This window comes from Bactrocera neohumeralis, unplaced genomic scaffold, assembly GCF_024586455.1.
Source record: "Bactrocera neohumeralis isolate Rockhampton unplaced genomic scaffold, APGP_CSIRO_Bneo_wtdbg2-racon-allhic-juicebox.fasta_v2 cluster10, whole genome shotgun sequence".
Classification (NCBI taxonomy): Eukaryota; Metazoa; Arthropoda; class Insecta; order Diptera; family Tephritidae; genus Bactrocera; species Bactrocera neohumeralis.
In genome coordinates this window covers 8660799-8687688 of record NW_026089623.1, presented here as the reverse complement: position 1 = coordinate 8687688, position 26890 = coordinate 8660799, and the positions used below count along the sequence as shown (strand labels likewise).

At 40.0% G+C, this 26890-nt stretch overlaps 1 protein-coding gene across 7 annotated transcripts in view; it reads left to right on the top strand.

Annotated features, from left to right (window-relative positions):
• The first annotated feature begins 214 nt into the window (after positions 1-214).
• LOC126765067 (alpha-methylacyl-CoA racemase) overlaps positions 215-26890 on the top strand; it is a 129729-nt gene continuing 103053 nt past the window's right edge. Inside the window, exons 1-4 of one of the 7 annotated variants that reach the window (XR_007668253.1) lie at positions 316-415; positions 1238-1345; positions 2679-2756; positions 2816-3169. Coding sequence is in view for 2 of the 7 variants with exons in the window: in XM_050482677.1 (XP_050338634.1) it covers positions 308-415 (108 nt within the window). In the remaining 5 variants the exon portion in view is untranslated. Of the gene's footprint in view, positions 416-1237; positions 2473-2678; positions 3171-9872; positions 10198-10260; positions 10390-26890 lie in introns of those variants that run through there. The other 6 variants (XR_007668252.1, XM_050482676.1, XR_007668254.1 and 3 more) reach the window with 6 other exon arrangements.

Genomic DNA, 26890 nt, shown 5'->3' with positions numbered 1-26890 from the left:
TATAAGTCTGAGGACGGTATATGTGTATACATTTTTTAATCGTGAGGACCTCTTCTATCCATCCGTACCATGAAATCGCGGCGCCGCAAGAATCGTAATATTGCCGTTTCACGTTTGCAAAAGTGAGCAATAACAAGTCCACAAGCTTACACGTTTACTAAAACATACCCTTTTTCCAGAGTAGTTAAATAAAGAACTATCGACCATGCCTCGATATTTTACAATAATCGATGTAAGGCTTGCATCTCAGCAGTCGGAAAGGCATAATACAGGTGCATATGTTGAATGTACCTTTACTTTGTAAATAATGCCCCTAAAAGATGTGATGGTTTTGGAATTTGTGGGTCTCGCCCCAGGTCCTTTTTGCGGAAAAATTCTGGCAGATTTTGGCGCTTCTGTGTTGAGAATTGATAAGGTAATTTATAAACAGTCTTCTCATTATTTAAAGATAAAAATGTACTATCAACCTATAGGGCAAAGAGCGGTTTAAGTTTTTTCCTTCCGTATATATACCTATTTGCATATGCATCTGCATATTATAATTTGTCAAATATTCACCATATTTTTGTGATGTGATATGTTTTGTAGCGCAATTCTGTAAGTAGTCTCTAATCACTAATTCAGACATAAAGAGATAAAGTGTGAATTTGTGACTAGTTACTGTTGACATCACAGTCTCTAGTCGATCGAACAAAACGAGTTTTTGGACATTTAAATTAAAACCCCACACATTTAATACGATTAAAAAATTATTTTATCTTGGACTTTGAATATATGATGATCAAACAAAAAACGAGTTTTTGGACATTTAAATTAACCCCCAACATTTATTACGGTTAATAAATTATTATATCTTGGACTTTGAATATATGATGAAACTAGAGGAAACTTTATTTTAGAATATATGTACATATATAATTATAGCTGCCGCAAAATTATAGTTTTCGAGATATCAATTTCATAAATAGGGGTTGTTCAGTATGTTGAGCTGAGTCGATTTGGCTATATTTTAGAATAGCATCCCCAATTTCGGTGTTGCAATGGGTACGTACGGATAAAGGAGGTCCTTTAGATTAAGAAAATATATGAGTTGGGTTTACTTTAGTATCTCATTTTCATTGGTTATTCCTCTTAAATGCGTGCACGGATTTTTTTAAATTTATATAGCACGGATAGCCAATGAATTAAACTTTGGTTTAAATGTAAATTTATTGTTAAATGATAATTTGTTTTTTAGGCACGATTCCGATTACTTTGGCGGCGGGGTAAAAAAAACGAATTTCCATATAAATGGGGTATGTGCGGATAGAGTTGCTTCTCCAGAGGAGGAATATCCAAAAATAATGTAAAAATAACTAATATTTTTTGAAATATTCACGTTTAAAAATTCAAAAATTTGCAGTAAGAAAAATGTTATTTCTCTATGTTTCTCTAAATTTTTTCACATTTTCCTCTTGTTATATTTAAATATACACTTTAAAGATTGAAATAAGTTCACATTTCGCTTTTATTTTGTAATATTTTACCTATATTTATTAATTTAAAAATCACTTAGAACACTCATCGTTGCAAAAGCTAGATTGTTTACAATTATGAGGAAAACGAGCGTTGCCACATCTCAAACACCAAATTTTTAGGATTCTTAACGATTTTTCTTTGTTTGTCCTTTTGCGTGATTCTTTTTTCTATATTAATTATAATAAAAAATACTTTCCAACAGTTTTCAAGTTATAATATTGAGTTGTGAAAACTTGTTCCATATACACATGTATATATACATATGTATATATATATACTATACATATGTATGTATATGTATAATATGCGATTTATGTTTAATAAAAATAAAGAAGTAAAAATCTATAATATAATATTGTAAAATATATATCATATCGGGGTGACTGAAGTACTTTCGCGTAGTACTGTTTTCTGCGTTGGCGGCCTTCGGCCGCTTTAAAAAAATAACCCTGGTCGAGCGAATACCCGGGGTGACTGAAGTACTTTTGCGTAGTACTCCTTTCTGCGTTGGCGGCCTTCGGCCGCGCTTTAAAAAAATAACCCTGGTCGAGCGAATATCCGGGGTGACTGAAGTACTTTCGCGTAGTACTGCTTTCTGCGTTAAAATAAAAAAAATATATTGAGTTTCGTTATAAAGTGGTTATATTTTTTGGTTATCTTGCACTAATATTCAAACAAAGTTTGAGTTTCCATTATAAAATGGTTAAATATTATTATATAATATTAGTATATAATATTACATATTTGTTTATTAAATTAAATAAAGAACATATCCATATGAATGGATAGAGGAATTTTTGGGAAAAAAAGGCATTTCAGCGAATTTCCTTATTATCACATGGCAGCGCTCCATTTCGTCGTAATTTTAGCACACACATGATGTTCACTACGAGTGTAAAATGTAATTTTTAAAATAAAGATTTCTTCGGTAAAAAAACTGTTAAAAGTGTAAAATGTGGATTTATTTAAAAGTTTATAGTTTAAATTAATTAATTTGAAGTGAAAAATGTGAGTAAAGTGTGGTGGTATGGTGGTGGTGGTTAATGCGGTAAAATAGCTTGTTGAAATGCTCGAATTTTGGGAATTTTTGAACTTTAAGGTCGAATATCTCGTAAACTAAGCGTTTGCGGTACCTAAAACCCTGTATATTTTTTAATCAGGAGGACTTCCTCTTTCCAACGGTACCTTCAAATCGCGGCGCCAAAGAAATCGGAATTGTGCCGTTTTTTTAGATATAAGTAAGCGAAAAACGCACATTTTCACATTTGCTCAAATAATGGCTCTCTTTTCTTTTGAGGTTTTTGTTGCACTGCTTGCAAAAAATTTAACCAATTTAACACACACACATTCTTTGAAATATATTTAATTGAATTAATGATAAATTATGAATTTTAAGTTGCAATTTTATGTACAATTTAATAAATAAAACAGCTTTCAATTACGTGTTATACTGTTCCTTGAAATGTAAGCAAAATTACTGAATAAGCACAAAAGGAAGACAGTAATAACCCAACAAATCAAAATGGTAGGTCTTATATACATATGGGTTACTTTACATAGGACTCGTTTCGGATCGAAGGTTGAAAGTATTAACAAAATACGTCCATATAACGAAAATTTGGAATAAAAAATCGCCCCCAGCCCCCTCCCCCTTTGCGCAAAACCTCTTCAAAATGAGATACTGAACTAAACATTCCCCAAATATATATTTACAGTTGCCGCTGACTTATGGTTTTTGAGATATTTGCTGTTTAAATGACTTAAAGCGCCCATACACGAGCACACAAGTGCGTTCGATCGGTATGTGTGCGCTTGCGGTTTATCGTGTATGGGATTTTCCCGTACCGATCCATGTTCGCGAAAATGTTTGACTTTTTACGATCGGTGCGCGAACATGTTTATCATGTATGGCAAGTGTTAAGGGGAGAGCCTGCTTTCGAGGCTTCAAAAAATCGATTTTTTTTTGAGGATTTTTTTGGAAAGGAAAGAAATAATTGATTCAAGCGAAATTTCTAGGCTTTATAGTTATATATTTGAACATCTTTCACAAATTTTTTGGATACGGAATCTTTGATATTCTGCCTTTGGGAAGCAATTAGCCGATGCATCTCGCATGTATATTTTTCGAACGGCGGGCAGGATGCGGGTCGCAATTTCTATCGGAAACAAAAAATTCAAAGAGATTCATATTTTTTTATTAATTTATCTTCTAGTTAAACTAAGAAAATTCCAAAAAAAGTGTGAAATATAAAATTTTATTAAAAATTGAATAAATAGTGGCTTTTGATCAAAGGAATTTTACTTTATGCTGTTTAAAAATATGTTACAACTTGACTTTTCTTAATTTTTTTTTAGTTTAAATATAAGATAATTTTATGTCAATGATAATAAACTTTGCCCTAATTCCATACGACGTTTAGCTTTTTTTGGGTCGGCTTTAGTATACCATCCCACGATTTCAGGGTTAAAAGTGGTATGGTTGGATAGTGCTGATGCTCCGATTAAAAATATATGTATTATTATTATTTGACAACACGGAACACTTATTGTTATTGTGCGTGTAGTAATATTTATGTAAAATATAAAATGCTTATTTTAAGCAAATATCTAAAATATTAATAAAAAATAAATATGTAGAAATATTGTAGTGAATTGTAAGTGTATAAAAAGTGCATAATACGGAAGAAAAACTAACCATAAGTCGAGAAATTGCAAAATTAAATTTGCAAAATTTTCAACTTTAAATGCAAATATCTCGAAAACTACAAGTTTGCGGCGGCAATAATTATATATATTCTTAATCTGGAGCATCAGCACTATCTAACCATACCACTTTTAACCCTGAAATCGTGGGATGGTATACTAAAGTTTCCCCCTTTTTTTTTCTATCCTGCCCGCCAATTAAGAATAATCGTAAAAATGAAAAACCGAGAAATCACGCTTCAAAGTTTTCGCTTTTTGCTTAAGCGCTCATACATATACATAGTGTAAGAAAAATAAAAGTTGGAATAACTTATTAACGAAATACAATGAAATAGATAAAAATGCTACATTAGAAATAAATTCCAAGAAATGTTCCGCTTGCCTGTCGCACATGTTAACTCTGTGAAGGACGAACGCAAAATGGATTTGTGTGTCGTGTATGGGCAAACGAATTCATACCGATCGAACGCACTTGTGTGCTCGTGTATGGGCACTAATAAGCATCTCCCCGCATGTGTATCCCACTCTACCTGGCGCAAAACTGGAGCCCCGCGTGTACCACCGGTGGATATTTATGTTTTGACGATTTGGGACAATGTGACCACCCGTGGACATTGGTGGATTTTCATTATGGGACAATATGACCACCGGTGGTCATAAAAAAAAGGAAAAAAACAACAAAAATGCATTTGGGTTATCAAAAATAAATATCACAAAGTCACCTCAATCGCAAAAAATCAATAATACTAAGTAAACAATCAATAAAATAAAAACAAACAAACTAGCTTGTCAACTAAAGCACAACTCTTTGTCAGCATGCGGTGCAGAAAAAAAAATGATCACTGGTGGGCACGCGGGGCTCAAAGTGTTAATACACCACATCCGATGGCACCATACATTTACATCACCACACCAACACAACTCACCACACCTCTACCCACTCAACAAAAAAGATGGACATCGGGATGGGACTTTCATTCGTCTCATACAATTCGCACGTCAACAATTCGTTCGACACAATTCGTCACACAATCCCCGCACATCATAATTCGCACAGACAATTCGCTACCAAGTTTCGCATCGACACTGCCGCGTCGATTCCTACGCTATTCCACCGCGATTTATACTTTTTGATATCGATGCGCGGATCACCAGCAGCGTCAAATCATCTTCGGCATTCTACTCATTTGCTTTTAAAGTTCAAAAATTCAACTATTTAAAATGCGTGTTTCTCCCATCAATCTATCCCATCATCCCATAGGGATTTATTATGAGAATTCTGAAAGATTTTACATTACTCATCACACGATAATGAATTTAGTTATGACGTCATAATCTTTCTTTTTTCTTATTTTGATTCCATTACAATATATGGTAACACTAATTTATTGCTTGTTTACAACAATTTTTTTAGTTTATGAATAAATGGATTTTAACTAAAGTTTGATATGGAATTAAAGTTATTTTTGCACTATTATAAAATAAATGATTAGAAACGAATTAGCGAAGTGTTAGTGGATATAAAAGTTAAAAAGATTAGTGTAAAATGTATTATAAATCGGAGAAAAACGCATTTTAAATAGTTGATTTTTTGATTTTTAAATGCAATCATCTCAAAAACCACAAGTCAGCGGCAACTATACATATATGTATGTACATATATATTCTTGATCTGGAGGACCTCCTCTATCCGTTCATATCCATTTTAACTCCGAAATCGGGGGGTGCTATTTTAAATCGCATGGATTTTGCTTGTAAGAACCTACTTGTTTGCGTGAGTAATAAGACAATCGTGTATAGTATAATACTCCGGTAATTTATTGTCTCGTCTTCACAGTATAAAGAGTACTGAACTAGAATGTGTATACATGTACGTAATTTACTCGGTATTGGTAGGCTCTCGTTGTTCGCTTTCTGGTTCGGTTCTCCACATCCCTCCTTTATTATAAAGCTTCAAACGTATTTTGGATCCGACGTCAGGCTTGCAACTTCCCGAGGCATTGGTCCGATGTTCGTTGTGACTGTCAGTGGTTGATGGTTGAGGGAGAGGTGTGGATGTGGCAGGGGGTGTTATTCCAGACACTGCAGTCTGAGTTGAGTTTTCGCCTTGGACATGAAGTGGCACCTTCTTAACTTGGCTTATATTCCTACGAACGCGTTTTCCGTCAGCCGCTACTATCACTTCATTTTCACAACACTCTACGACTTCGTATTCCGTGGAGTCAAACGTGGGCGTAAGTTTATGTGAGGTCACAACGTTGCGAAGTAATACTTTGTCTCCCGGCTTTATATCAGATGGTTTTGCTCTGCGGGTCGTATCCCCCTTCCTTTTCCCTTTGTGTTTATTTATCATATCCAAGTCTCGCGCTGCCGAGTCTAAAATATCGTCAGATACATCTTGTATCCCCGGTATCTTGTCTCGAATCGTGCGGTTAAACATCAGTTCAGTTGGTGCGGATCCGGTAGACCATGAGGGGTAACATTATACATTAAAATGAATTTTTCAAGTTCTTTTAGATAGTTAAGTTTTTTTGAATGGGCGATTTTCAAGCGTTTCACCAACGACTTATTCATATTTTCAACTTCGCTGTTAGCTTGAGGCCAATAGGGTGGTGTCGTGATTAGGGTGATGTTGTTATCTTTGCAATATTTTCTAAACTCTGTGCTAATAAATTGTCTTCCATTATCTGCTCTTAATGATTTAGGTAATCCTAAGCGACAAAAAATTGCTTGTAAAGCGTTAATTATTTCATCAGAGGTAATTTTCCTCAAGAATTTTATTTCTTGGTAGCGTGAATAATAATCAATTAAAACGAGTAGATATTCGTTATTCGGTAGGGGTCCCAACAGGTCTGTAGCTACACATTGCCAAGGGCCATTTGGAAATACATGCCTTTGCATCGGCGCAGGATTATTTGGACGTGAAACCATTAAACAGTCACGACAATTTTTCACAAAGGTTTCTACTTCTCTGTCAATTAACCACACTTTTGCCCTCAACCTTCTTTTCATGGCAGATTCACCAGGGTGTCCTTCATGAGCTAGCTCCAAAACCTTCGCCCGTAGGTCTGTTGGTATAACTATCCGGGTGCCGCGCAAGATTATATCACCAACTGTTGTTAATTCGTGTCTAAATGGAAAGTATCTATTGATAGTATTTGATGGCCAGCTGTCACATTTAATATACTCCATGGCTTCAGTCATTTCTTTATCCCTTGAACCCTTCTCTGAGATCTCGCTTATGGTCAATGCTGTTGGTGTTGAATTGGAAATTATGTGAAAAATAGATTTCTCTACGTTGTCATCAAAGGACTTCGCTCTTTCCAATTTGCATAACCTCGAAAGGGAGTCCGCAATATTTTCTTTTCCTGAGCGGTATATAACTTTAAATTTAAACGACTGAAGCCTCAATAGCCACCGTTCAATTCTCGCAGGTGGTTTTGACGTTGGCTTAAATATGGTTTCAAGAGGCTTATAATCGGTGACCAATTCAAAGTTTAGTCCTACTAAGTAGTAATAGAACCTCTCGACAGCCCATACAAGCGCCAAACTTTCTTTTTCTGTTTGAGAATATCTTTTTTCTACCTCCGAAAGGCTTTTACTGGCAAAAAAAATAATATTCGGTTATTGTTAGAATTGAACTGTATAAGGACTGCACCCAAAGCCACAGGACTCGCATCCGCAATGACCCTTGTTTTATTTGAGGGATCAAAATATGATAAGGTGGGTATGTTTGATAAAAGATGTTTCAGTTTTGCAAAAGCGTTTTGTTGTGTGGGGCCCCATGGCTCTGTCGTATCAGCCATATCCGGTATAAATTTTCCGATGTACGTGATGAGGCCAAGAAAGCTTCTTGTTTCTTCTTTTGTTTGCGGTGCTCTAAACTCCAAAATTGTTTTAATTTTGTCCGGGTCCGGAAATATACCTACATCCGACAATACGTGACCCAAAAATTTAAGTTTTCTTGCCCCCCAAACGCATTTTTCATCATTGAGTAAAACATTGTTGTTCTTCAAAACCTTAAGTACATTTGCAACGGCTAAGTCATGATCTTTTTCCGATTTCCCATATACGATAATATCGTCCAAAAAATTCAAGCAATTTTGACACGTCGAGAGTAGCTCCTAGAAAACCCGCTGAAATATTTCTGGGGCGGAATTGATGCCAAACATTCATCTTTTGTAACGAAACAAACCTTTATGTGTTATGAATGTTGTAATTTCTCGACTTGATTCTTCAAGTTCCAATTGGTGATACGCCCATTTAAGATCAAGTCGAGAAAATATTTTTGCTTCGCTCAGTTTCGTCATAAAGGTATCGTACGTGGACAGAGGGTAGTTTTCTCGTAGTACAGCTTGATTGGCTTCACCATGATCTTTTAGAACTACGACAATTGGTGAGATCCACTGAGTTGGACCCCTAACTGGCTCTATGATATCCTTGGCGAGCGCTTCTTCTAATTTCTTCTCAACTTGTTTCTCTAAGGCAACTGGAATGCGACGTAAAGGCTGTTTGGTTTAATGGACTTATCAAACGATAGCTTTATCTTAATATTGAAAATTTTCGGAAACGGTTCAATTTTCTCAATTCTATTTACGTCAAGCCCCAATATCAATACCTTGAGTTGAATGGCAGTATCTCGGCCGAGAAGAGATTGTTTCCCATCTTTTATTACATAAAAAGTAGCTATAACTTCCGTACCCTTTCTCACCCCTATTGGTGCTTCGAAAACATCTAAGACTCCCTTTTGATTTTGCAACCACCCTGTTCACTTTTTCACCCTCTTTTTTAGGCAACATGTCCTGCGATTGTTTATATATCTGCTCATGAATCTGACAAGCATCAATAATTTCTTTCAAGTCGTGTTCTTTTTCAAGTAAGCGTTTTTTAAGCTCCAGTGGAGCCCACGACTCAATGAGTTTATCCTTTAGAGCGATGTCTTCTATTTCGCTTTTTTTTCGCCAAAATGGCATTTAGAAGCTTGGTACCTCAAACGCAACAAGAAATTGTTAAAATTTTCGTTCTCCAAAGGCGCTATGTTTCTGTATATGTGTCTCTCAAATGATGAGTTTCGTTTTGGCGAAAAGAAATTATTTAATTTCTCGACTAAAATATTAAATACATCGACCGGCTGTTCAGTGTCTACTTCCACAATGGCCCCAGGGATATTATAAATTACCTCTTGTAGTTGTGGCCCACCTAAGTGAAGCAGTTTGTTTCTTCGCTTTACCTTATTTGTAATATCTTCCGATTGAAGATACAGAGTAAACGACCTCAGCCATTTTTCCCACTCGCTTCGTAATAACGCCCTATCAATGCTATCGCACAGGAATGGTTTAATTTCGCTCATCTTGCTTCCTTTTATTTCTTCTTTAGCCAATTTAATGCCCCGGACAGAAGTATATTTTACCAGTTCAGTGGCTTTTAATTTCCAATTAAATGCTTTAAATTTAATTAAACCAATTTAATTAAACCAATTTAATGGGCAGCCTCTTTACTTATTCAGTTGCGCCAATTGAATGGCCTAAAAAAAAAGAAACATCAAATGGTTATTTCATTTTCTCGCCAAATTTCCAATCTAATGGAACAAACCTTTGCTTATTAGCTTGTTTACTTTTTTTTTTTTGGTTTGCTACGTCTCTTATTGACAGTTGTGCTGGTTTGATGAATGTAGAGAAATATTTTCTCCTTCGCTATTTCATCAACTATGTATGTATGTATCAACTCGTTGCTTCGAGTTGACAGTTGTGCTGATTTGCTACATGTAAAGAAATATCTTCTCCGTCGCAATTACATCAACTATGTATATCAACTCGCTGCTTTTGACTCGCCAAGAAAAATCCGATGCAGAAAAACCGATGCTATTATTTGCGTGGAAGAAATTAAACAAATTTTAGTTTTTTTCAACTGAAGAAACTGTTCTGCTGCTACACATAATCCCATCCTCGTCGCCACTGTAAGAACCTACTTGTTTGCGTGAGTAATAAGACAATCGTGTATAGTATAATACTCCGGTAATTTATTGTCTCGTCTTCACAGCTTCACAGTATAAAGAGTACTAAGCTAGAATGTGTATACATGTACGTAAATTACCAATAGCTCTCGTTGTTCGCTCTCTGGTTCGGTTCTCCACATTGCTCATTCGACGAATCTATCGATATTGAAAAAGTAAGTACATACTCGTATATTATGAGAAGAAATAATTCTTTATTTTGAGGAAAATTGGAGTTATTACAAAAATTAATAGAGCTTATACAAATTTAGTCTGCCAAGGCACTGCACCAACTGTACTAAAGTAATTACAAACAGGTGTGTTGTGGAATCCAAGACAGAATTGCTTAGCAGTCAGAATTGCAAACCAATTCTGATTCTCAATGGTGTCACAGAATCTGATTGGATTTTCGTCTTTTCGAACATACGCAATACCAATATTCGAATCAGCTGTTTACTAATGTGACAAAACTTGCAAATGAATACATTTGCAAGAAATCTTATTAAAGTTTTTAATGAGTTCCGAATTAAAGAAAGATTTTAGGAGACAACATTTATCGAATGAATATAGACGCATTTGGGTGTTAAGTTACGTTTAATACGTTTTGTAAATCTTCTTTAAGGGAGGAAACTGCTTTAGAATTTTCAAAAAAATTGAAGTTTTTTTTGCTTAAATGTATGGGCAGAGAGCGAAGACTTTGGCGCGCGATTTCTCGGTTTTTCATTTTTACGATTTTTGGGGCAAAGTTTATTATCTTTGGCATTAAATTATCTTCAATTTAAACTAAAAAAAACTATAAAAAGTTAAGTTTGAACATATGTTTAAACAACATAAAGTAAAATTTTTTTGGCCACTTTTTTCAAGTTTTAAAATTTTTTTAGAATGTTACAATTGTTTTTGAAATTTTCCTAGTTTAACTTGAACATAAGTTATTAACAAATTTGAATCTCTTTTTTGTTTCCGATAGAAATTGCAACTTGCATACTGCGCGCCGTCCGACAAATGCACATGTGAAATGCATCGAACAATTGCTTCCCTAAGGCAGAATATCAAAGAATTCGTATCCAAAAAATTTTCGGATAATGTTTAAATATATAACTATAAACCCTAGAAATTTCGTTTTAATCAATTATTTCTTTCCATTCCAAAAGAATCGATTAAGCCTCTAAAGCAGGCTCCCCCCCTTTAATATCCGCATTTTTTTTTTTCAAAACTCAATAATTAAAATATTACGAGTTTTATTCTTATGTTTTCTCTTATAGAAATAAAGATAAATTAATTCGTAACAATAAAATAACTTGATTCCTTAACTTGCATTTCAAATCTGTGTGCGATTATCTTCTCGCTTTGTTTCTGACAGCAAAACCGATAAAATTGGTTTCCGTGACACCCAAAACCGATACAAATTCTGTTTCGAATATCAAACCAATAATGTCTGAATTCATGACACCTACTGCTTTTTTTGATCGGTTTCAATTCTGATTCCGACAACTATCAGATTCCACAACACCCCTGAAAATTTATCGCGAACATGCTTGGCGTTATTGGAAGAGTTGGTACACTTTGTCGGCTCCAAATCTGTCAAATAGTCATTTGTAGTAATCCCAGTATCCATTTCGTTTGAGTTTCTCAAATAAATTGACTCATTTTTTAATTTTAAATAATTGTGTAAATAGCAACAGGCAGTTGCAATTAATGTGGCTTTTTCTGGATTCAACATTATATCAGTGTGAAATACCCGAAAACGGCTGGCTAAAATGCCAAATGCGTTTTCTACAATACGTCGAGCTCTAGAAAGTTGGTAGTTAAAGATTTGCTGTTCGATCGATAAATTAGAGCGGCTGTACGGTTTCATTCGATTTTGGAGAGAGGAAATGCATCATCCCCTACGAATACGAATGGAAATACATCTTCGGACAGTGGTAGCTTTTCCGGCTCAGGTAAACATAGAAGCCCTTCATCATAAAAATGCTTCAACTTGGATTGCGCGAAAACACCTGCATCTGATGCTCTGCCATTTGTTCCCACTTCCACTGATATGAATTCGTATCTTGCATTGACCACCGCCATCATCACAATACTAAAACTCTTCTTAACATTGAATTAAAACTATTTTTGTACTATATAATGTAAAATAAATGTGTATAAACGAAGTGTTTTTCACATGACCTAGCCAACAAAGGTCAATGTCTTCGTATATTTCATATAGCTCATCGTTCCATTGAATGCGATATTCGCCGTGGCCAACGCGCAAAGGACCATAAATCTTTTGTAGAATTTTTCTCTCGAATTCTCAACAGATGTTGTCGTCGTCCATGCAATAATGATTCAATCGGTAAGTGTTAATCTTTGTCTTGCAGCAGGGTTGCTCCGTATCCTCCTGACTCGTGCTGGCCTTGGGTCCAATCCGAACCCGGAGCAATTTTTCTGCTGCGTTTGCGCTAAAATTCTCCATCCAAACTCCACCGCGATCAATTGTAACACATGCAATGGATGGAGCCATCTTAAGACCTGCTCAGGCCGTTAGACTCATAGGGAGTGGACCACGAGTTACGCGGCCCTACGGCTGTGCAATCGGCACACAGTTCGCGCGCTGCGCCGCCACTCACCCTGAGTGGCCAACAGAGCTCCTCCACGGTCCCCAGGAGCTCAAACAGGCAACATAGCTCCCACTCTGACTTCTTCTGCCCATAATTATCTCGATTGAGAAACTTCCCGTTTTTATTTCTGTGGGCAACCGCACCTTCGTTAACTTTAATAAAGCTAACTGGGTCTCCTTCACAGAATTTACTGAGAGCACCTTCAACGCTCTACCCATTCCTACGGACGTATTTGTGAGTAAGCTTTCGGCTACTGTCAAAGCTTTGTTTACCTATGTCTTTGTCCACCTAGATGAAGTCCAATTCAATGGTCATGCCTCTTCGGACCCAAAGAAGAAGGCTGCGCAAAATGCCAAACGATTGCGCGCCACTTTTACCGATGAGGAGGTTCAGAATGGCATCAACAAATCCAAATCATCCAAATGTATTGGCCCTGATGGAATCAACATGCTTATGCTAGACACTTGAGGCCTTACTACTCCCGTCCTTCACTCACCACCTGAGCCTAGCCAACCACCAGCGTAAATTGCGAAAAGTGCATAGTTCGTGGCCTAACCAGAAACCACCCTGTGAAAGAACGATCCTCATGGCGTTGGACTTGTCAAAAGCTTTTGACACAGTCAATCACACAACTCTATTGCAGAAAATCAAAAAAACTACGTTTCTTCCAGGACTAAAGAGGTGGACCAGGAACTACTTGAGCGGTCGACAATCATCCGTACTATTTCGAGGTGAAACATCTGAACTGAGAAGAATTAAAGAGGGGGTTTCGCAGGGTGGTGTCCTCTCCCCGCTACTGTTTAACTTCTACATCTAGAAACTTCCACAGCCACCAGAAGAAGTTTCCATAACCTCTATGCAGTGGTACGCAGTTGAGGAAACTTCAGACCTGCTAGAATACTGCACTCCGGACAACGACAGCATGCCTCTTGATGTCCATCGAACACTTACGTAGTGAGACGCTTATGCTCCCAGTTAAGGAGCATAATGAACTCCTCTTAAATCAGCTCCTGTTTTCGTAAAAATCACCCTTGCAGCCACCTGCTAGGAACGGAACCACCTCCTAGGAGCATCAATAGGTCTTTCCTTGACTACGTCGACGACGTCGTACAGTACGCCGACCGCACTTCGGACGTAACTGACTTCCGACAGGTACTGACCGCCATTCACAGTGGAGCCGTCAACACCTCCACCGACTTCCTTCCCGTGAATGGCGTTCTTGGAGTCAAACCACCACCCATCGCAGACGAAGAGCTCGAGTTGCCGCGAGAAACGCGAATGACCCTATCGCAGCTTCGTTCTGGACACTGTAGCGGGTTGAACTCCTACTTGTCCAGAATAGACCCCGACTTATCCAATATATGTCCTGCATGCAATCAGTCTCCGCATGACACTGACCACCTCTTTGCATGCCTTACCAACCCCACTCATCTAACACCCTTTTCCCTTTGGTCCGATCCCGTCAAAACAGCACGTTTCCTAGGCCTCCCGCTAGATGACGTCGACGACAACCTGTATAACTCTTACCATCCTAACGGAGATTGATATACCGTTAAAACAGCAACGGGAATAATGAGTGACTTAGAGGGTTTTGTTTTTGTTCGTCTAGAGAGGACTTTACTTCTCAATTGCCTACTTAGTCCGTAGTAACACCTATTGGAGAAAGATATACTGCGTTGGATTTCGATGCTGACGTTTTTGTTGGGGTTTTTGCTGGTTCCTAAGTAGACGAAATTATCTACAACTTCGAAGTTATGACTGTCAACATTGACGTGGGTGCCAAGTCGCGACGACTGTTTTTTTGATGACTGGAGATATTTCATCTTGCCCTCGTTCACCACCAGACCCATTTGCTTCGCTGCCTTATCCAATCTAACGGCGCGGTTGTTAAGGTCAGTGATGTCAATATCATCAGCATATGCCAGCAGCTGTACACTCCAGAAGAAGGTTGAAGAAGCCACACGAAAGAGTGTGGCTTTGTCTGAAACGTCATTTGGTATCGAACGGCTCGGAGAGGTCCTTCCCGATCCTGACGCAGCTTTTGGTGTTGCTGAACGCCAGTTTACACAGCTGTATTAGTTTTGCGGGGATACCAAATTCAGACATCGCGGCATAAAGGCAGCTCCTTTTTGTGCTGTCAAAGGCAGCTTTGAAATCGACGAAGAGGTGGTGTCAGATGTTGATTTGCCGGGTCTAAAGCTACACTGATAAGGCCCAATCAGTTTGTTGACGGTGGGCTTTAATCTTTCACCTAATACGCTCGATAGAACCTTATACGCGATGTTGAGAAGACTTATCCCACGGTAGTTGGCGCAGATTGTGGGATCTCCCTTTTTGTGAATTGGGCAGCCACACTTAAATTCCAATCAATATCGTGCAATCATCTGCTTATGAGGTTATGGAATCCCCCTCTGGTGGCTGCGGGAGTTTCTAGATGTAGAAGTTAAACAGAAGCGGGGAGAGGACACCACCCTGCGGAACCCCCTGTTTAATTCTTCTCAGTTCAGATGTTTCACCTCGAAATAGTACGGATGATTGTCGACCGCTCAGGTAGTTCATGGTCCACCTCTTCATTCCTGGAGTAAGCGTAGTTTTCTCAATGTCCTGCAGTAGCTTTGTGTGGTTGACTATGTCAAAAGCTTTTGGCAAGTCGAACGCTACAAGGATCGTCCTTTCACAGGGTGGTTTCTGGTTGAGGCCACGAACTATCCGAGCGTTTATGACGCTAAGTCCTGTGGTGGTGCTGTGCATTTTTCGCAATTCACGCTGGTGGTTGACTAGGCTCAGGTGGTGAGAGAAGGACGGGAGTAGTAAGGCATCAAGTGTCTTCAGAACTGTGGAGAGAAGAGTTATAGGATGACAGGCCTCCCTTTTGTTGGCGGGTTTCCCAGGTTTCAGTAGTGGGACCACTATTCCGACTTTCCACACACCGGCATTTGGAGAGTGGTCAGCGACAGGTTAAGGACCTTGGTAAGATAGCTTACTCTCGTCAAGCCAAGATGCTTTAGCATTAGCATTGTAATTCCATCAGGGCTAATGGACTTTTGATTTGTTGACGACACTCTGAACCTCCTCATCGGTGAAAGTAAGTGGCGCGCAGTCGTTTGACATTTTGCGCAGCCGTCGGTTAACACATCGCTTGGCTTTGTCTACCGATGGGTGCAGTGTGCCGGTTAAAATAGCTCGCGCACTTCCTCCGGGTCCGAAGAGGCATGATCAGTTAATTTAACTTCAACTCGGTCGTCATGTCTTTTCGGGTTAGACAAAGCTTTGACAGTAGCCCAAAGCTTACTAACACCGGTGGAGAGGTTGCAGGACTTCAGGTGCTCTATCCCGAATCTCCAAATTGAGATCCCTTATTCGAGGATCCCCGGAATCGGTATGGCGTAAGGTGTGGCGCTCGTTAGCTAAAACGGCTCCTTCGGCTGAGAAATTGGCGGATTTCCGCTATTCTTCCAGCTGGGATGAAGCGAGCAGTAGCTGCTGGGATCACCTTCCGGAACCGACGTTCGCCAACGCATTCGTCCGTAGGAATGGGTAGAGCGTTGAAGGTGCTCTCAGTAAATTCTGTGAAGCCGACCTGGTTAGCTTTGTTGAAGTTAACGAAGGTACAGTTGTCCACAGAAACAAAATCAGGAGGTTTCTCGATCGAGATAAATATGGGAAGATGGTGTGATGCAAGAGTTAACATAGGTCGCCAGGTTATGCTATTTATCAGACCACCACTAGCAATGGTAATATCGGGCGAGCTATTGCAGGTGCCCATAACTCTGGTTGGGGCTTCGTCATTCGTTGTGCAGAATGTCGAATTGTCAATATGTTCCGCCAGCTCCATCCCCCTGCGATCATTTGACAGGTAGGAATGCCAAAGATCATGGTGCGCGTTAAAGTCGCCTAGTACCAAACGGTTTTTACCACGAAGTAACGCGCCTATATTCGGGTGATATGCTGTAGGGCAACAACTGGGGGGATGTATATATTAAATATTTCGAGCTCGACATCGCCTGACCGGATAGCTATACCCTTACATTCTAGGGTACTATCCCTGCGGTCGATGTCCTCATCGATTAGACGATACTGCACGGTGTTGTGCAGTATGAAGACTAGGCCACCACCACTATCTCGCTCGCGATCTTTACGTATTACGTTGAAACCGGCACAACTCAGGGTTAGATCGCCGAAAAAACAGCCCTTGGTCGGATGAATCGGAGTCAATTGCGATACGTAGAACCGGCTTTCGTGGGAAGTGCATAATCGATCTAGTTGGTGGCCTTTCGATACGGAGACAGCCACGTAGCTTGATGTATTTTTTGTGCTGGATTCTAGTTCTACAGATAACTATATTTCGGGCTCCGGCGAAGTCGACTAGCCTCAACCCATTTGGGGATGCTTCCTCGCGTACGCTGACTGTTGCGCCAAAGATACCTTCTTTACCCACCCAGTCGCTAAAGTCACCAAGCACGATTTTGACATCGTGGCGGGGGCATCTTTGGTCACATCGTCCTACTCTTTTCGTCGGGGCGTGGGCGCAAATCAGCAACATGTTGAAGAACCTCGCTTTGATGCGGATTGTGGCTAGACGTTCATCCACCGTAATGAATGATAGTACTCGGCGACGGTGTCTCTCTCCCACCACAAAATCCCACCCCAAATCAATGACCGGAAGTCCTGAGCTGCTTGAGCCATATGTAAAAGAATCGTTTCTGGCCACTGAAATGGCGAACATAGAACTTTCCTCACTTGCGTGAACTTCTACACATCTCTCCATCCTCCAACGAAGTGTTAGTGGATATAAAAGTGCAAAATATAAGTGTAAAATTTATTTTAAATTGATCGCAAAAATACGTACTTTAGATAGTATCGGGTGATTTTTTAAGAGCTTGATAACTTTTTTTTTTTAAAAAAACGCATAAAATTTGCAAAATCTCATCGGTTCTTTATTTGAAACGTTAGATTGGTTCATGACATTTACTTTTTGAAGATAATTTCATTTAAATGTTGACTCATGTGGTTTCAACAAGATGGCGCTACATGCCACACAGCTCGCGATTCTATGGCCATTTTGAGGGAAAACTTCGGAGAACAATTCATCTCAAGAAATGGACCCGTAAGTTGGCCACCAAGATCATGCGATTTAACGCCTTTAGACTATTTTTTGTGGGGCTACGTCAAGTCTAAAGTCTACAGAAATAAGCCAGCAACTATTCCAGCTTTGGAAGACAACATTTCCGAAGAAATTCGGGCTATTCCGGCCGAAATGCTCGAAAAAGTTGCCCAAAATTGGACTTTCCGAATGGACCACCTAAGACGCAGCCGCGGTCAACATTTAAATGAAATTATCTTCAAAAAGTAAATGTCATGAACCAATCTAACGTTTCAAATAAAGAACCGATGAGATTTTGCAAATTTTATGCGTTATCAAGCTCTTAAAAAATCACCCGATATAAGTATGTATAGTCTTGATCCGGAGAACTCCTCTATCCGACTATACCCGTTTTATTGCCCAAATCCTTGGACAGTATTCTAAAGTCGGCCCACAAATATTTTGTAAATGTAGGTGCACAAAATAGTTTTTAAAGTTTATTTATTTCTTAAAATGTAAATTTTAGATATATTTCAATGTGTCAGTGTCATTAAAAAATATAATGATTGAAAAATGTGTACAATTTTAGTTAAACATAGTGAAATAGCGTGTATTACTTTTAAAAATTTTTAAACTTTAAATACAAATAATTTGAAAACTATAAGTCTGAGGCGGTATATGTGCAAACATATTTTAATCATGAGGTCTTCCTCTATCTAACCATCAAATCTTGGCGCCAAAGAATCGTATTATTGCAGTGTCATGACTTTTAAAACACGATTTTTAAGTTGAGTATGCAGAATTGTGCATTTGTCCATATTGTGTTAAAATTTCATTCTGCCGTATGGAAAAATAAACAGTTGACATATGGTTGTGATGTTATTTCACAATTTTATTAAATAATTATAATTTTGAATGTAAATGTAATTTTTGAATGTAAAAAATGTCTCTACCTACCCAGTGCTTCATCATTACGGAACAGCTCATTTATGGTGTGCAAATAAGGTGCACTTAGATTCGTTCTAATAGACTATTCAGTCGTTCTATACACTCCTGCAGCAGTAGTGATTTTATCTCGTATGAAGAGATCGCTTTGAGTGCCGCTTGGCTATCGCTTAGTTTAGCTATACGTTCATTGCGGTAGTTGCGTTGGAAGTTTAACTCTACACAACGACTTATAGCAAATACCTTTGCTTGGAATATGCTCGGAAAACTACCAATAAGTACGGAGAGTTTTGCGCGTGGTCCTGCGACCCCTGCGCCAATTCCCTCCGACGTTTTCGAGCCGTCGGTGTACCACCTGATTGTACTGTCCCTAAGCAGTAGCTCGGGAGCGGAGTCGCTCCATTCCTTACTGCTGAGGGTAAACTTAAACTTCCTACTGAAGTTCGCCTCTTTGGTAATGCTATCCCTAGGGAGAAGAGCCAGTGGTATGACGTCACTGACCTTTTCCATACGTTGGGTAGAGATTACTTTACCTTTGCCAAACCCCTCTGCTGTCATTTGGATCAGAGTGTGTTTGGCTTTCTTTGACTGGTATCTCCTACTGTGGTACGGATATCAGCTATTCTGGTGCGCAGTACGGTCTTTATCCATCTGCGCACCGGTGCCACCACATTCCATACTCTTTAATAGGAATGAAGTTAGACTAATCGGTCTAAAGGATTATAGGCCTAACTATAATATGCATACGCTCCCGTATGTTTCTGTCAAAAAATTAACGAAAAGCCTGTCAAATGAATAATGAACGGAGAGTAGACTTTTAAATGACTATAATATACTTATGTACATGCAAAAGGAAAAGAGTCAATAAACAATTTGTGTTTTGATTTTATATTTCGTTTGGGTTTTGCAATACAGAAATTAGTAGAAAATTAAAATATTTTAAAACAATGCCTACATCTGTTTTAGACGGAATATGCATATAAACAAAAATTAGTGAAATTAAAAAAAAAAAGAGCTCGGTCATGTTCAGTGCGGGAAATAAACAGAAAGAGGAAGAAGGATGCGCTTTTTATACGTTCATTTCCTTTTTTCATTTTTGAAAAAACTTTACGAAACTTTATGTAAAGTACATTATAGTTGCAAAATACAATTTATGTGTATTCGGACAGTTGCTTACGCTGGCTTAAGCGTGCTTATTCACATTATAGTTATGCCTTAAGCCAGTGAGTGGTTCTTCCTTCTCACTTTCGGTATGAAGATCACCTTTGCTGTCCTCCATTGTTCAGGGATATACGCCAGCGCCAGGCTATCTCTCTCAGCAGTAGAACCTGCTCTCCAGTTGCAAAAGTGCGGGAAAAATGCCGTCCGCCCCCGGGGACTTGAATTTAGCGAACGAGGCCGTAGCCCACTTGACTGAGTCCGCAGTAAACAGTTTCCTTGCGACTACCGAATCTAGGCGAGACGACTTATGATCGACTACAGATAGTCACTGATCTTCCTCAACCGTCTCCGGGAAATGCGCTTGTAAGAGTGTCGTAGCTCTCTCGTCCGCACTGGTCGTATAAATACCGTCACACTTTTTAATCGCTATAGCTGGTTCGGTCTTTCCCTTAGGAAGAGCTTTGTCTTGCTGCCTATGGTGTTGAAGAGACGTTTTCACAGAAATTCTTAAAATTTTCCCGCTTTCCAGACCTCTTATTATAGGTAGTTACGTTGCCTCAGTACTCCTCCCAGTTCTCAATAAGCTTGTCTTTGTTGAAGAGCTTATGTACCTTCCATCAGAGTACCGAGAGTTTTCTTGACCACCAGGGCAGTTGCATCCTTTGGTGATCGTCTTTTAGGGGCAGCTGCAGTCCAGTCCCAAGGCTGTTGTACCTCTGACTAGCTTTCCCTTCCCTTTAAGATTTAGCTCTAACGTATCCCAATATGTGGCCCAATTTGTGTTTTTTGGAATACGATTGTGGGTGGATTTGCGGGATCCTGTGATCTGACAATGAAAGTTCTGACGACACCGTCCACTATATACCACCACCGACATGAGTTCGTTACGCAGGGTGATGTCCAGCATTTCCCTCTTGTTACTAGTTACGAATGTAGGTTCGCACCCTAGATTCTCAATACTTAGATTATTACTAATAATAAATTTAACTAGAGACTCACCTCGTGCATTGCAGTCCGTACTACCCCATATGGTGCGCGTTCGCATCACACCCCAGGACCTGCAGTTATTCACCAGGCCCTGCACAGCAGTATGCGTGTCTCATGGAAAATAAGCCGCTGCCAGGACAAAGTCCGCAATTTTGTTGTCCCTGGCCTGCACAGCGACCAGGTGTTAGGAATACTGAAATACAAAAGTAATCAATATTTCTCCTAATTACTACACATGCTCAGGATCTCCCAATGGAGAGATCCCAGATTATCTTGTTGCAGTCCAAGTTGAGGCCTCTCCTCTGTGGACCCATGGCTCTTTTATTAACAAGATGCCCACGTTATCCGACGTCGGTGAAGGTGTTAATGGCTCCACTGTGAATGGCGGTCAGTACCTGTCGGAAGTCAGTTGCGTCCGAAGTCCGGTCAGCGTACTGTACGACGTCGTCGACGTAGTCTAGGAAGGACCTTTTGATGCTCCTGGGCGGCGGTTCGGCTCCAAGCAGATTGCTGCAAGGATGATTTCTACAAAAACACCCCAGCAGGAACTGCTTGGAGAGGAGTTCATTATGCTCCTTAACCGAGAGCATAAGCGTCTCTCTGTGTAGGTGTTCGATAGGAGACATCAAAAAGCATCCCGTCTTGGTCCGGAGTGCAGTATTCTGGCAGGTCTGGAGTTTCTTCATCTGCGTACCACTGCATCCAGGAGACCATATAGGTGGTGCGTAGTTGAGGACCGGCAGGCCAATTGTCTTGTATGTTGCCAACAACGTTTCTTTGTCTTTTCCCTATGTGCTGTCGGCTAGCGACTTCAGGATTTTGTTGCGGCTCTGTACTTTGGCAACAATCGCGGTCGTATGGGGAGTGAAGGAGCATAGACTATCGAAAGTTACACCTAAAATCTTAGGATTATTTACAGTCGGAATTTTCACGCCATCGACTTCAATATTAAGCTCAAGTCTGTACTCTTTCGTCCAGTTCGTAAAAATGGTCGCTGTGGCTTTGGTGGGGGAAAGTGTGAGGTTCCGTGCAGTGAGGAAACGAGAAAGGTCGGAGAGGTAGCTGTTTACCTTCGAACACATGCCATCGATTCCATTTCCCGACGACAATATCGTACAATCATCTGCGTACGAGGTTATGGAATCCCCCTCTGGTGGCTGCGAGAGTTTCGAGATGTGGAAGTTAAACAGAAGCGGGGAGAGGACACCACCCTGCGGAACCCCTTGTTTAATTCTTCTCAGCTTGGATGTTTCACCTCGAAATAGTACGGATGATTGACGACCGTTCAGGTAGTTCATGGTCCACCTCTTTAACCCTGGAGGAAGCGTGGTTTTCTCGATGTCCTGCAATAGCGTTTTGTGGTTGACTGTGTCAAAAAGCTTTTGACAAGTCCAACGCTACGAGGACCGTTCTCTCGCAAGGTAGCTTCTGGTTGAGGCCACGAACTATCTGAGCGTTTATGACGCTGAGTGCTATGGTGGTGCTGTGCAATTTTCGGAATCCATGCTGGTGGCTGGTTAAGCTCAGGCGGTGAGTGAAGGTCGGGAGTAGCAAGGCCTCAAGTGTCTTAGCTATTGGGGAGAGGAGAGTTATTGGGCGAATAGATTCCCCTTTGTTGGCGGGTTTGCCAGGTTTCAGTAGTGGGACCACTCTTCCGACTTTCCACACATCGGTTATTTGAAGAGTGGTCAGCGACAGATTGAGGACCTTGGTGAGATAGCCTACTCCCGTCGAGCCTAGATGCTTTAGCATTAGCATGTTGATTCCATCAGGGCCAATGGATTTAGAAGATTTTGCTTTGTTAATGACAGCTTGAACCTCCTCATCGGTGAAAGTAAGTGGCGCGCAGTCGTTTGACATTTTGCGCAGCCGTCGGATAACACATCTCTTGGCTTTGTCTACCGAAGGGTGCAGTGTAAACTGCCGGTTAAAGTAGCTCGCGCACTTCTTCGGGTCCGAAGAGGCATGACCATTGAATTGAACCTCAACTCGGTCGTCGTGTCTCTTCGACAAAGCCTTGATAGTAGTAGCCCAAAGCTTACTCACACCGGTGGTACAGGTGCTCTATCCATTTCGTCCGTTTATGTTGATTTAACATACACCGAATCTCCAAATTCAGATCCCTTATTCGGGGATCCCCGGGATCGGCATGAAGTAAGGTGTCGCGCTCATTAGCTAAAACGGCTGCTTCGGCTGGGAAATTGGGGCGGATTTCCGCTTTTCTTCCAGCCGAGATAAAGCGAGCGGTAGCTGCTGCGATCACCTTGCGGAATCATCCCCCTACGATCATTTGACAGGCAGGAATGCCAAAGATCATGGTGCGCGTTAAAGTCGTCTAGTACCAAACGGTTTTTACCACGAAATACCGCGCCTATATTCGGGTGATGTCCTGTGGGGCAACATGTAACTTGGGGGATGTATATATTAAGTATTTCGAGCTCGACATCGCCTGACCGGATAGCTATACCCTTACATTCTAGGGTACTATCCCTGCGGTCGATGTCCTCATCGATTAGACGATACTGCACGGTGTTGTGCAGTATGAAGACTAGGCCACCACCACTATCTCGCTCGCGATCTTTACGAATCAATGGCTTAGTCAGAGTGGGAGCTATGTTGCCTGTTTGAGCTCCTGGGGTCCGTGAAGGTCCTCTGTTGGCCACTCGGGGTGAGCGCCGGCGCAGCGTGCGAGCAATGTGCAATGCCTTGTCGTGATCAAACAGGGTTAGATCGCCGAAAAAACAGCCTTTGGTCGGATAAAATCCGAGTCAATTCCGGTACGTGGAACCGGCTGTCGTGGGAATTGTGAATTCCATGAAGAGATCTTGCAGAGCGGTGAGCTCCTCTGCCCCCAGAGTCTCCGTCGTGTAGTTCAGAGGCCGCACATCCATCGGTATGCCTTTTAAGGCTTCCGCATATCTGCGCTGTTCCTCAGCTGCCCGAGAATTGGCCTCCAGTTACCTGAGCATAGTTCCCTCTTTGCCTTTTGGAGTTTGGTGGCTCCTGTGGCGTGATTTGGCTACTCTTGCGATTGGCTGTTGGAGGCGCCGTCTTCACGCTTCCAGTCCTCCTGGTTGGATTAGCGTTGACTGGTCCGCGGTTCCGACCCTGCCTATTCCGCTTACTGCCGGTTGGGATATTTCCGCCTTTACGCACCTTCGAGGTCGGGGAGGCACTGTTGCCTCTGCCCCTGTTCCTCGCCATCCTATCGGCTTCCTCAGGAGTTCTTCCCTCCTTGAAGTGGTAAAGGGGGCAGTCTTCCCCTGCACCTCCTCTTTCTTCTGCCCGCGCCTCCTGCCGGGCAGGAGTCCGAGCAGCTGATCCTGCTTTGTGGAGTTGCGGAGGTGTTCGCTGCGTTATTTGCGGGCATGAGGGCTGCATGACAAACAGCGCCCGCTCCTCAGGCGATAGGGTATCCTAGAAACTAAACTTGCGTTTAGCTACTGAACACCCCATACCTGCATCGGTAACGCTGTTTTTTCCGTTTTTTTTTACCGTTGTCCTTTGTCGTCTGCAATGGTCTTTGCCTAGACGGTCGGGTCTATGTAAGTAAAAGAGAACCACTGCGCTAGAGCCCCATGACGCTTCGAAATCTAGTGGACTGCTCACGGTGAGTGGAAAAACGCAACAGTCGGCTGCCTACTATGGGCTCTATGCGCATGGAATTATTTTCTGCAGAAAATTTAAAATACAAAGAAATGTAAATTATACGGTATTCTAATTATGTATATTCACACATTCGTCTATATGTACATTATAATTGACAATAATTTAGTTACCAAGTAATCCATTAAAGCTATTGATTATTTTCCTGTATCGTTTTATGCTTTTCTGTGGCACAGATGTCCGCTTTTAAAAGCGGAAGAGGAGTATCACATGAAAATTTTAATTAGCTCTGCTCTTATACCGCTCTCAATTTAACAAAACTCCGAGCAGAGCAGAGCACATACTTTTACATTGTTCTGCTACGGCTCTCGTCAAAGTGAGAGCGGTAGCAGCCTAGCGTAGCTTTTCAAACACTGGTTGTGTCACATACTTTTTAGTTTTCGTTTTAGCGTAAAGAACACATGAAAAATTCAATTGCTTAATAAAAAATTATGTAAAATATTATTTAAATAAATGGATGGTCAAAAAATATCTGTAATCTAGCACGAACATTTTTCTCTGGCTTCACAAAATTTCATCGATTTGTCTCCAGTAGTTTATGAGAAATAATTTTACAATTTTACCGTACACTAAGTTTCAACCTTCAATAACTTAAAAAAAAAAAGAATTTTGGCAAAATATTTATATAACGGGGTATGCGTATGGTCCCCTTTCTAATACACTGCTAATTTTCAAAATCGGTGATTTTGAGAAATTTTCATGAACCACTTGACGTGGTTTGACCCCTTACTTTTAAAATTAAGAAACAAGAACTTATTGTAAATACAACGTGCGCTCTGCAATTGTGTTGAAAGCGATTAGATTAGATTAGATAAATAAAGGAGAAGTGCACCGCGACCTAAAGTCTATTGTGTTCTCTCCTTGGTCATAACGACTCACTAATCCCTATTTGGAAACTTGGATCCAAGAGACTTTATCCTGCGCTTACAGACTTCTGCGCAGTGAATTAGCAGGTGTTTCGGTATTTCAGGCTCATGTTATATATAACGGCATCTTGAGCTTGCAATGGCCAGTGTAGAAGGCAACAAGTGGTCTGAGTATGTCCCTTAGGAGGTTGATTACTTATTTAAATCTTTTAACCAACCAGATAAGGTGAACTTGGTTAGGATCTGATTGTCTGTTCATTCGTTCCACACAGTCTTGCAGCAATAGAGAATTGATTTTGTATGCAGCGATCGCTTTTAGTATCGCTTGACTGTTGCTGAGTATAACTAATAATATATGTACGTAGTTGCTCGACCCTATAGCAAAGATTTCTGCTTAGGATATGTTCGGAAAACTTATCATGAACCAGATATTCGACGACTTATGGTTGATCCATAGTTCATCACAACCATAACGTATCCTCAAAGTGAAAGGTAGACTGTTTTATACCCGTGACAGACATGTAGTAACAATACCATAGTAAAGGTATCATGGTATTCTGTTTACTACGTTGGTGACACACATGGCAATGTAGTAAACTGAAATACTACCTTTGTTTCATAGGCATTAAATATTTCAAAAAAAAAATGTAAACAATAAATATGTAGATGTGTGTTATGGAGAAAATAAGTATAATTATTTCAAATACTGTAAAGTTAATCTATTTTCATCGCGAAAAAGCGATTTGGTTAAAGTCTCTCTAGAATCCTCACATAAAAAGGGCATTGCCTGCTTTTCCGGAAGAAAACTTTTGAAAAATATTTTGTTTTCTATTTCAATAATTAATTTTTTAAGTCATTTTTAAGGAATATTTCGAAGAGCTTTTGTGTAAAAGCTTTTAGCAAAGTTTGTTACCTGTTTTTTAGCTGTGTTTATACAAACACCACAATGAAACATCATAGTATTGTTACCAGCAAAATACTACATTGCTCATATGGTATTTTGCTAGTAAATGGTGACACACATATGGTATTTGTACCAAATATGGTATTGTTACTACATGTCTGTCTCAGGTATTAACGAAAATATAGATAACAATAACAACTACTCTAACTACAACAATGACTCAAACAAATGTTAAAAGCATTTCAGGGTTTAGATGGCCTAATGAGTCTTAAAGTGAAAAGCAAGGATTAAATTTTTCACCAAGATATTTATGAGATTAAAAGAGTTACCAGGGATTATGGAGAGTCTCAATGATGACTGCAACCAAAAATGTACCAAAAGGAGTCTCACTGGGAAAAAAGAAATGTTTTTAGTACTTGTTAATCAATGTATTTTAGAGAAAAAACTTAAATTTTGCTAAGCAAT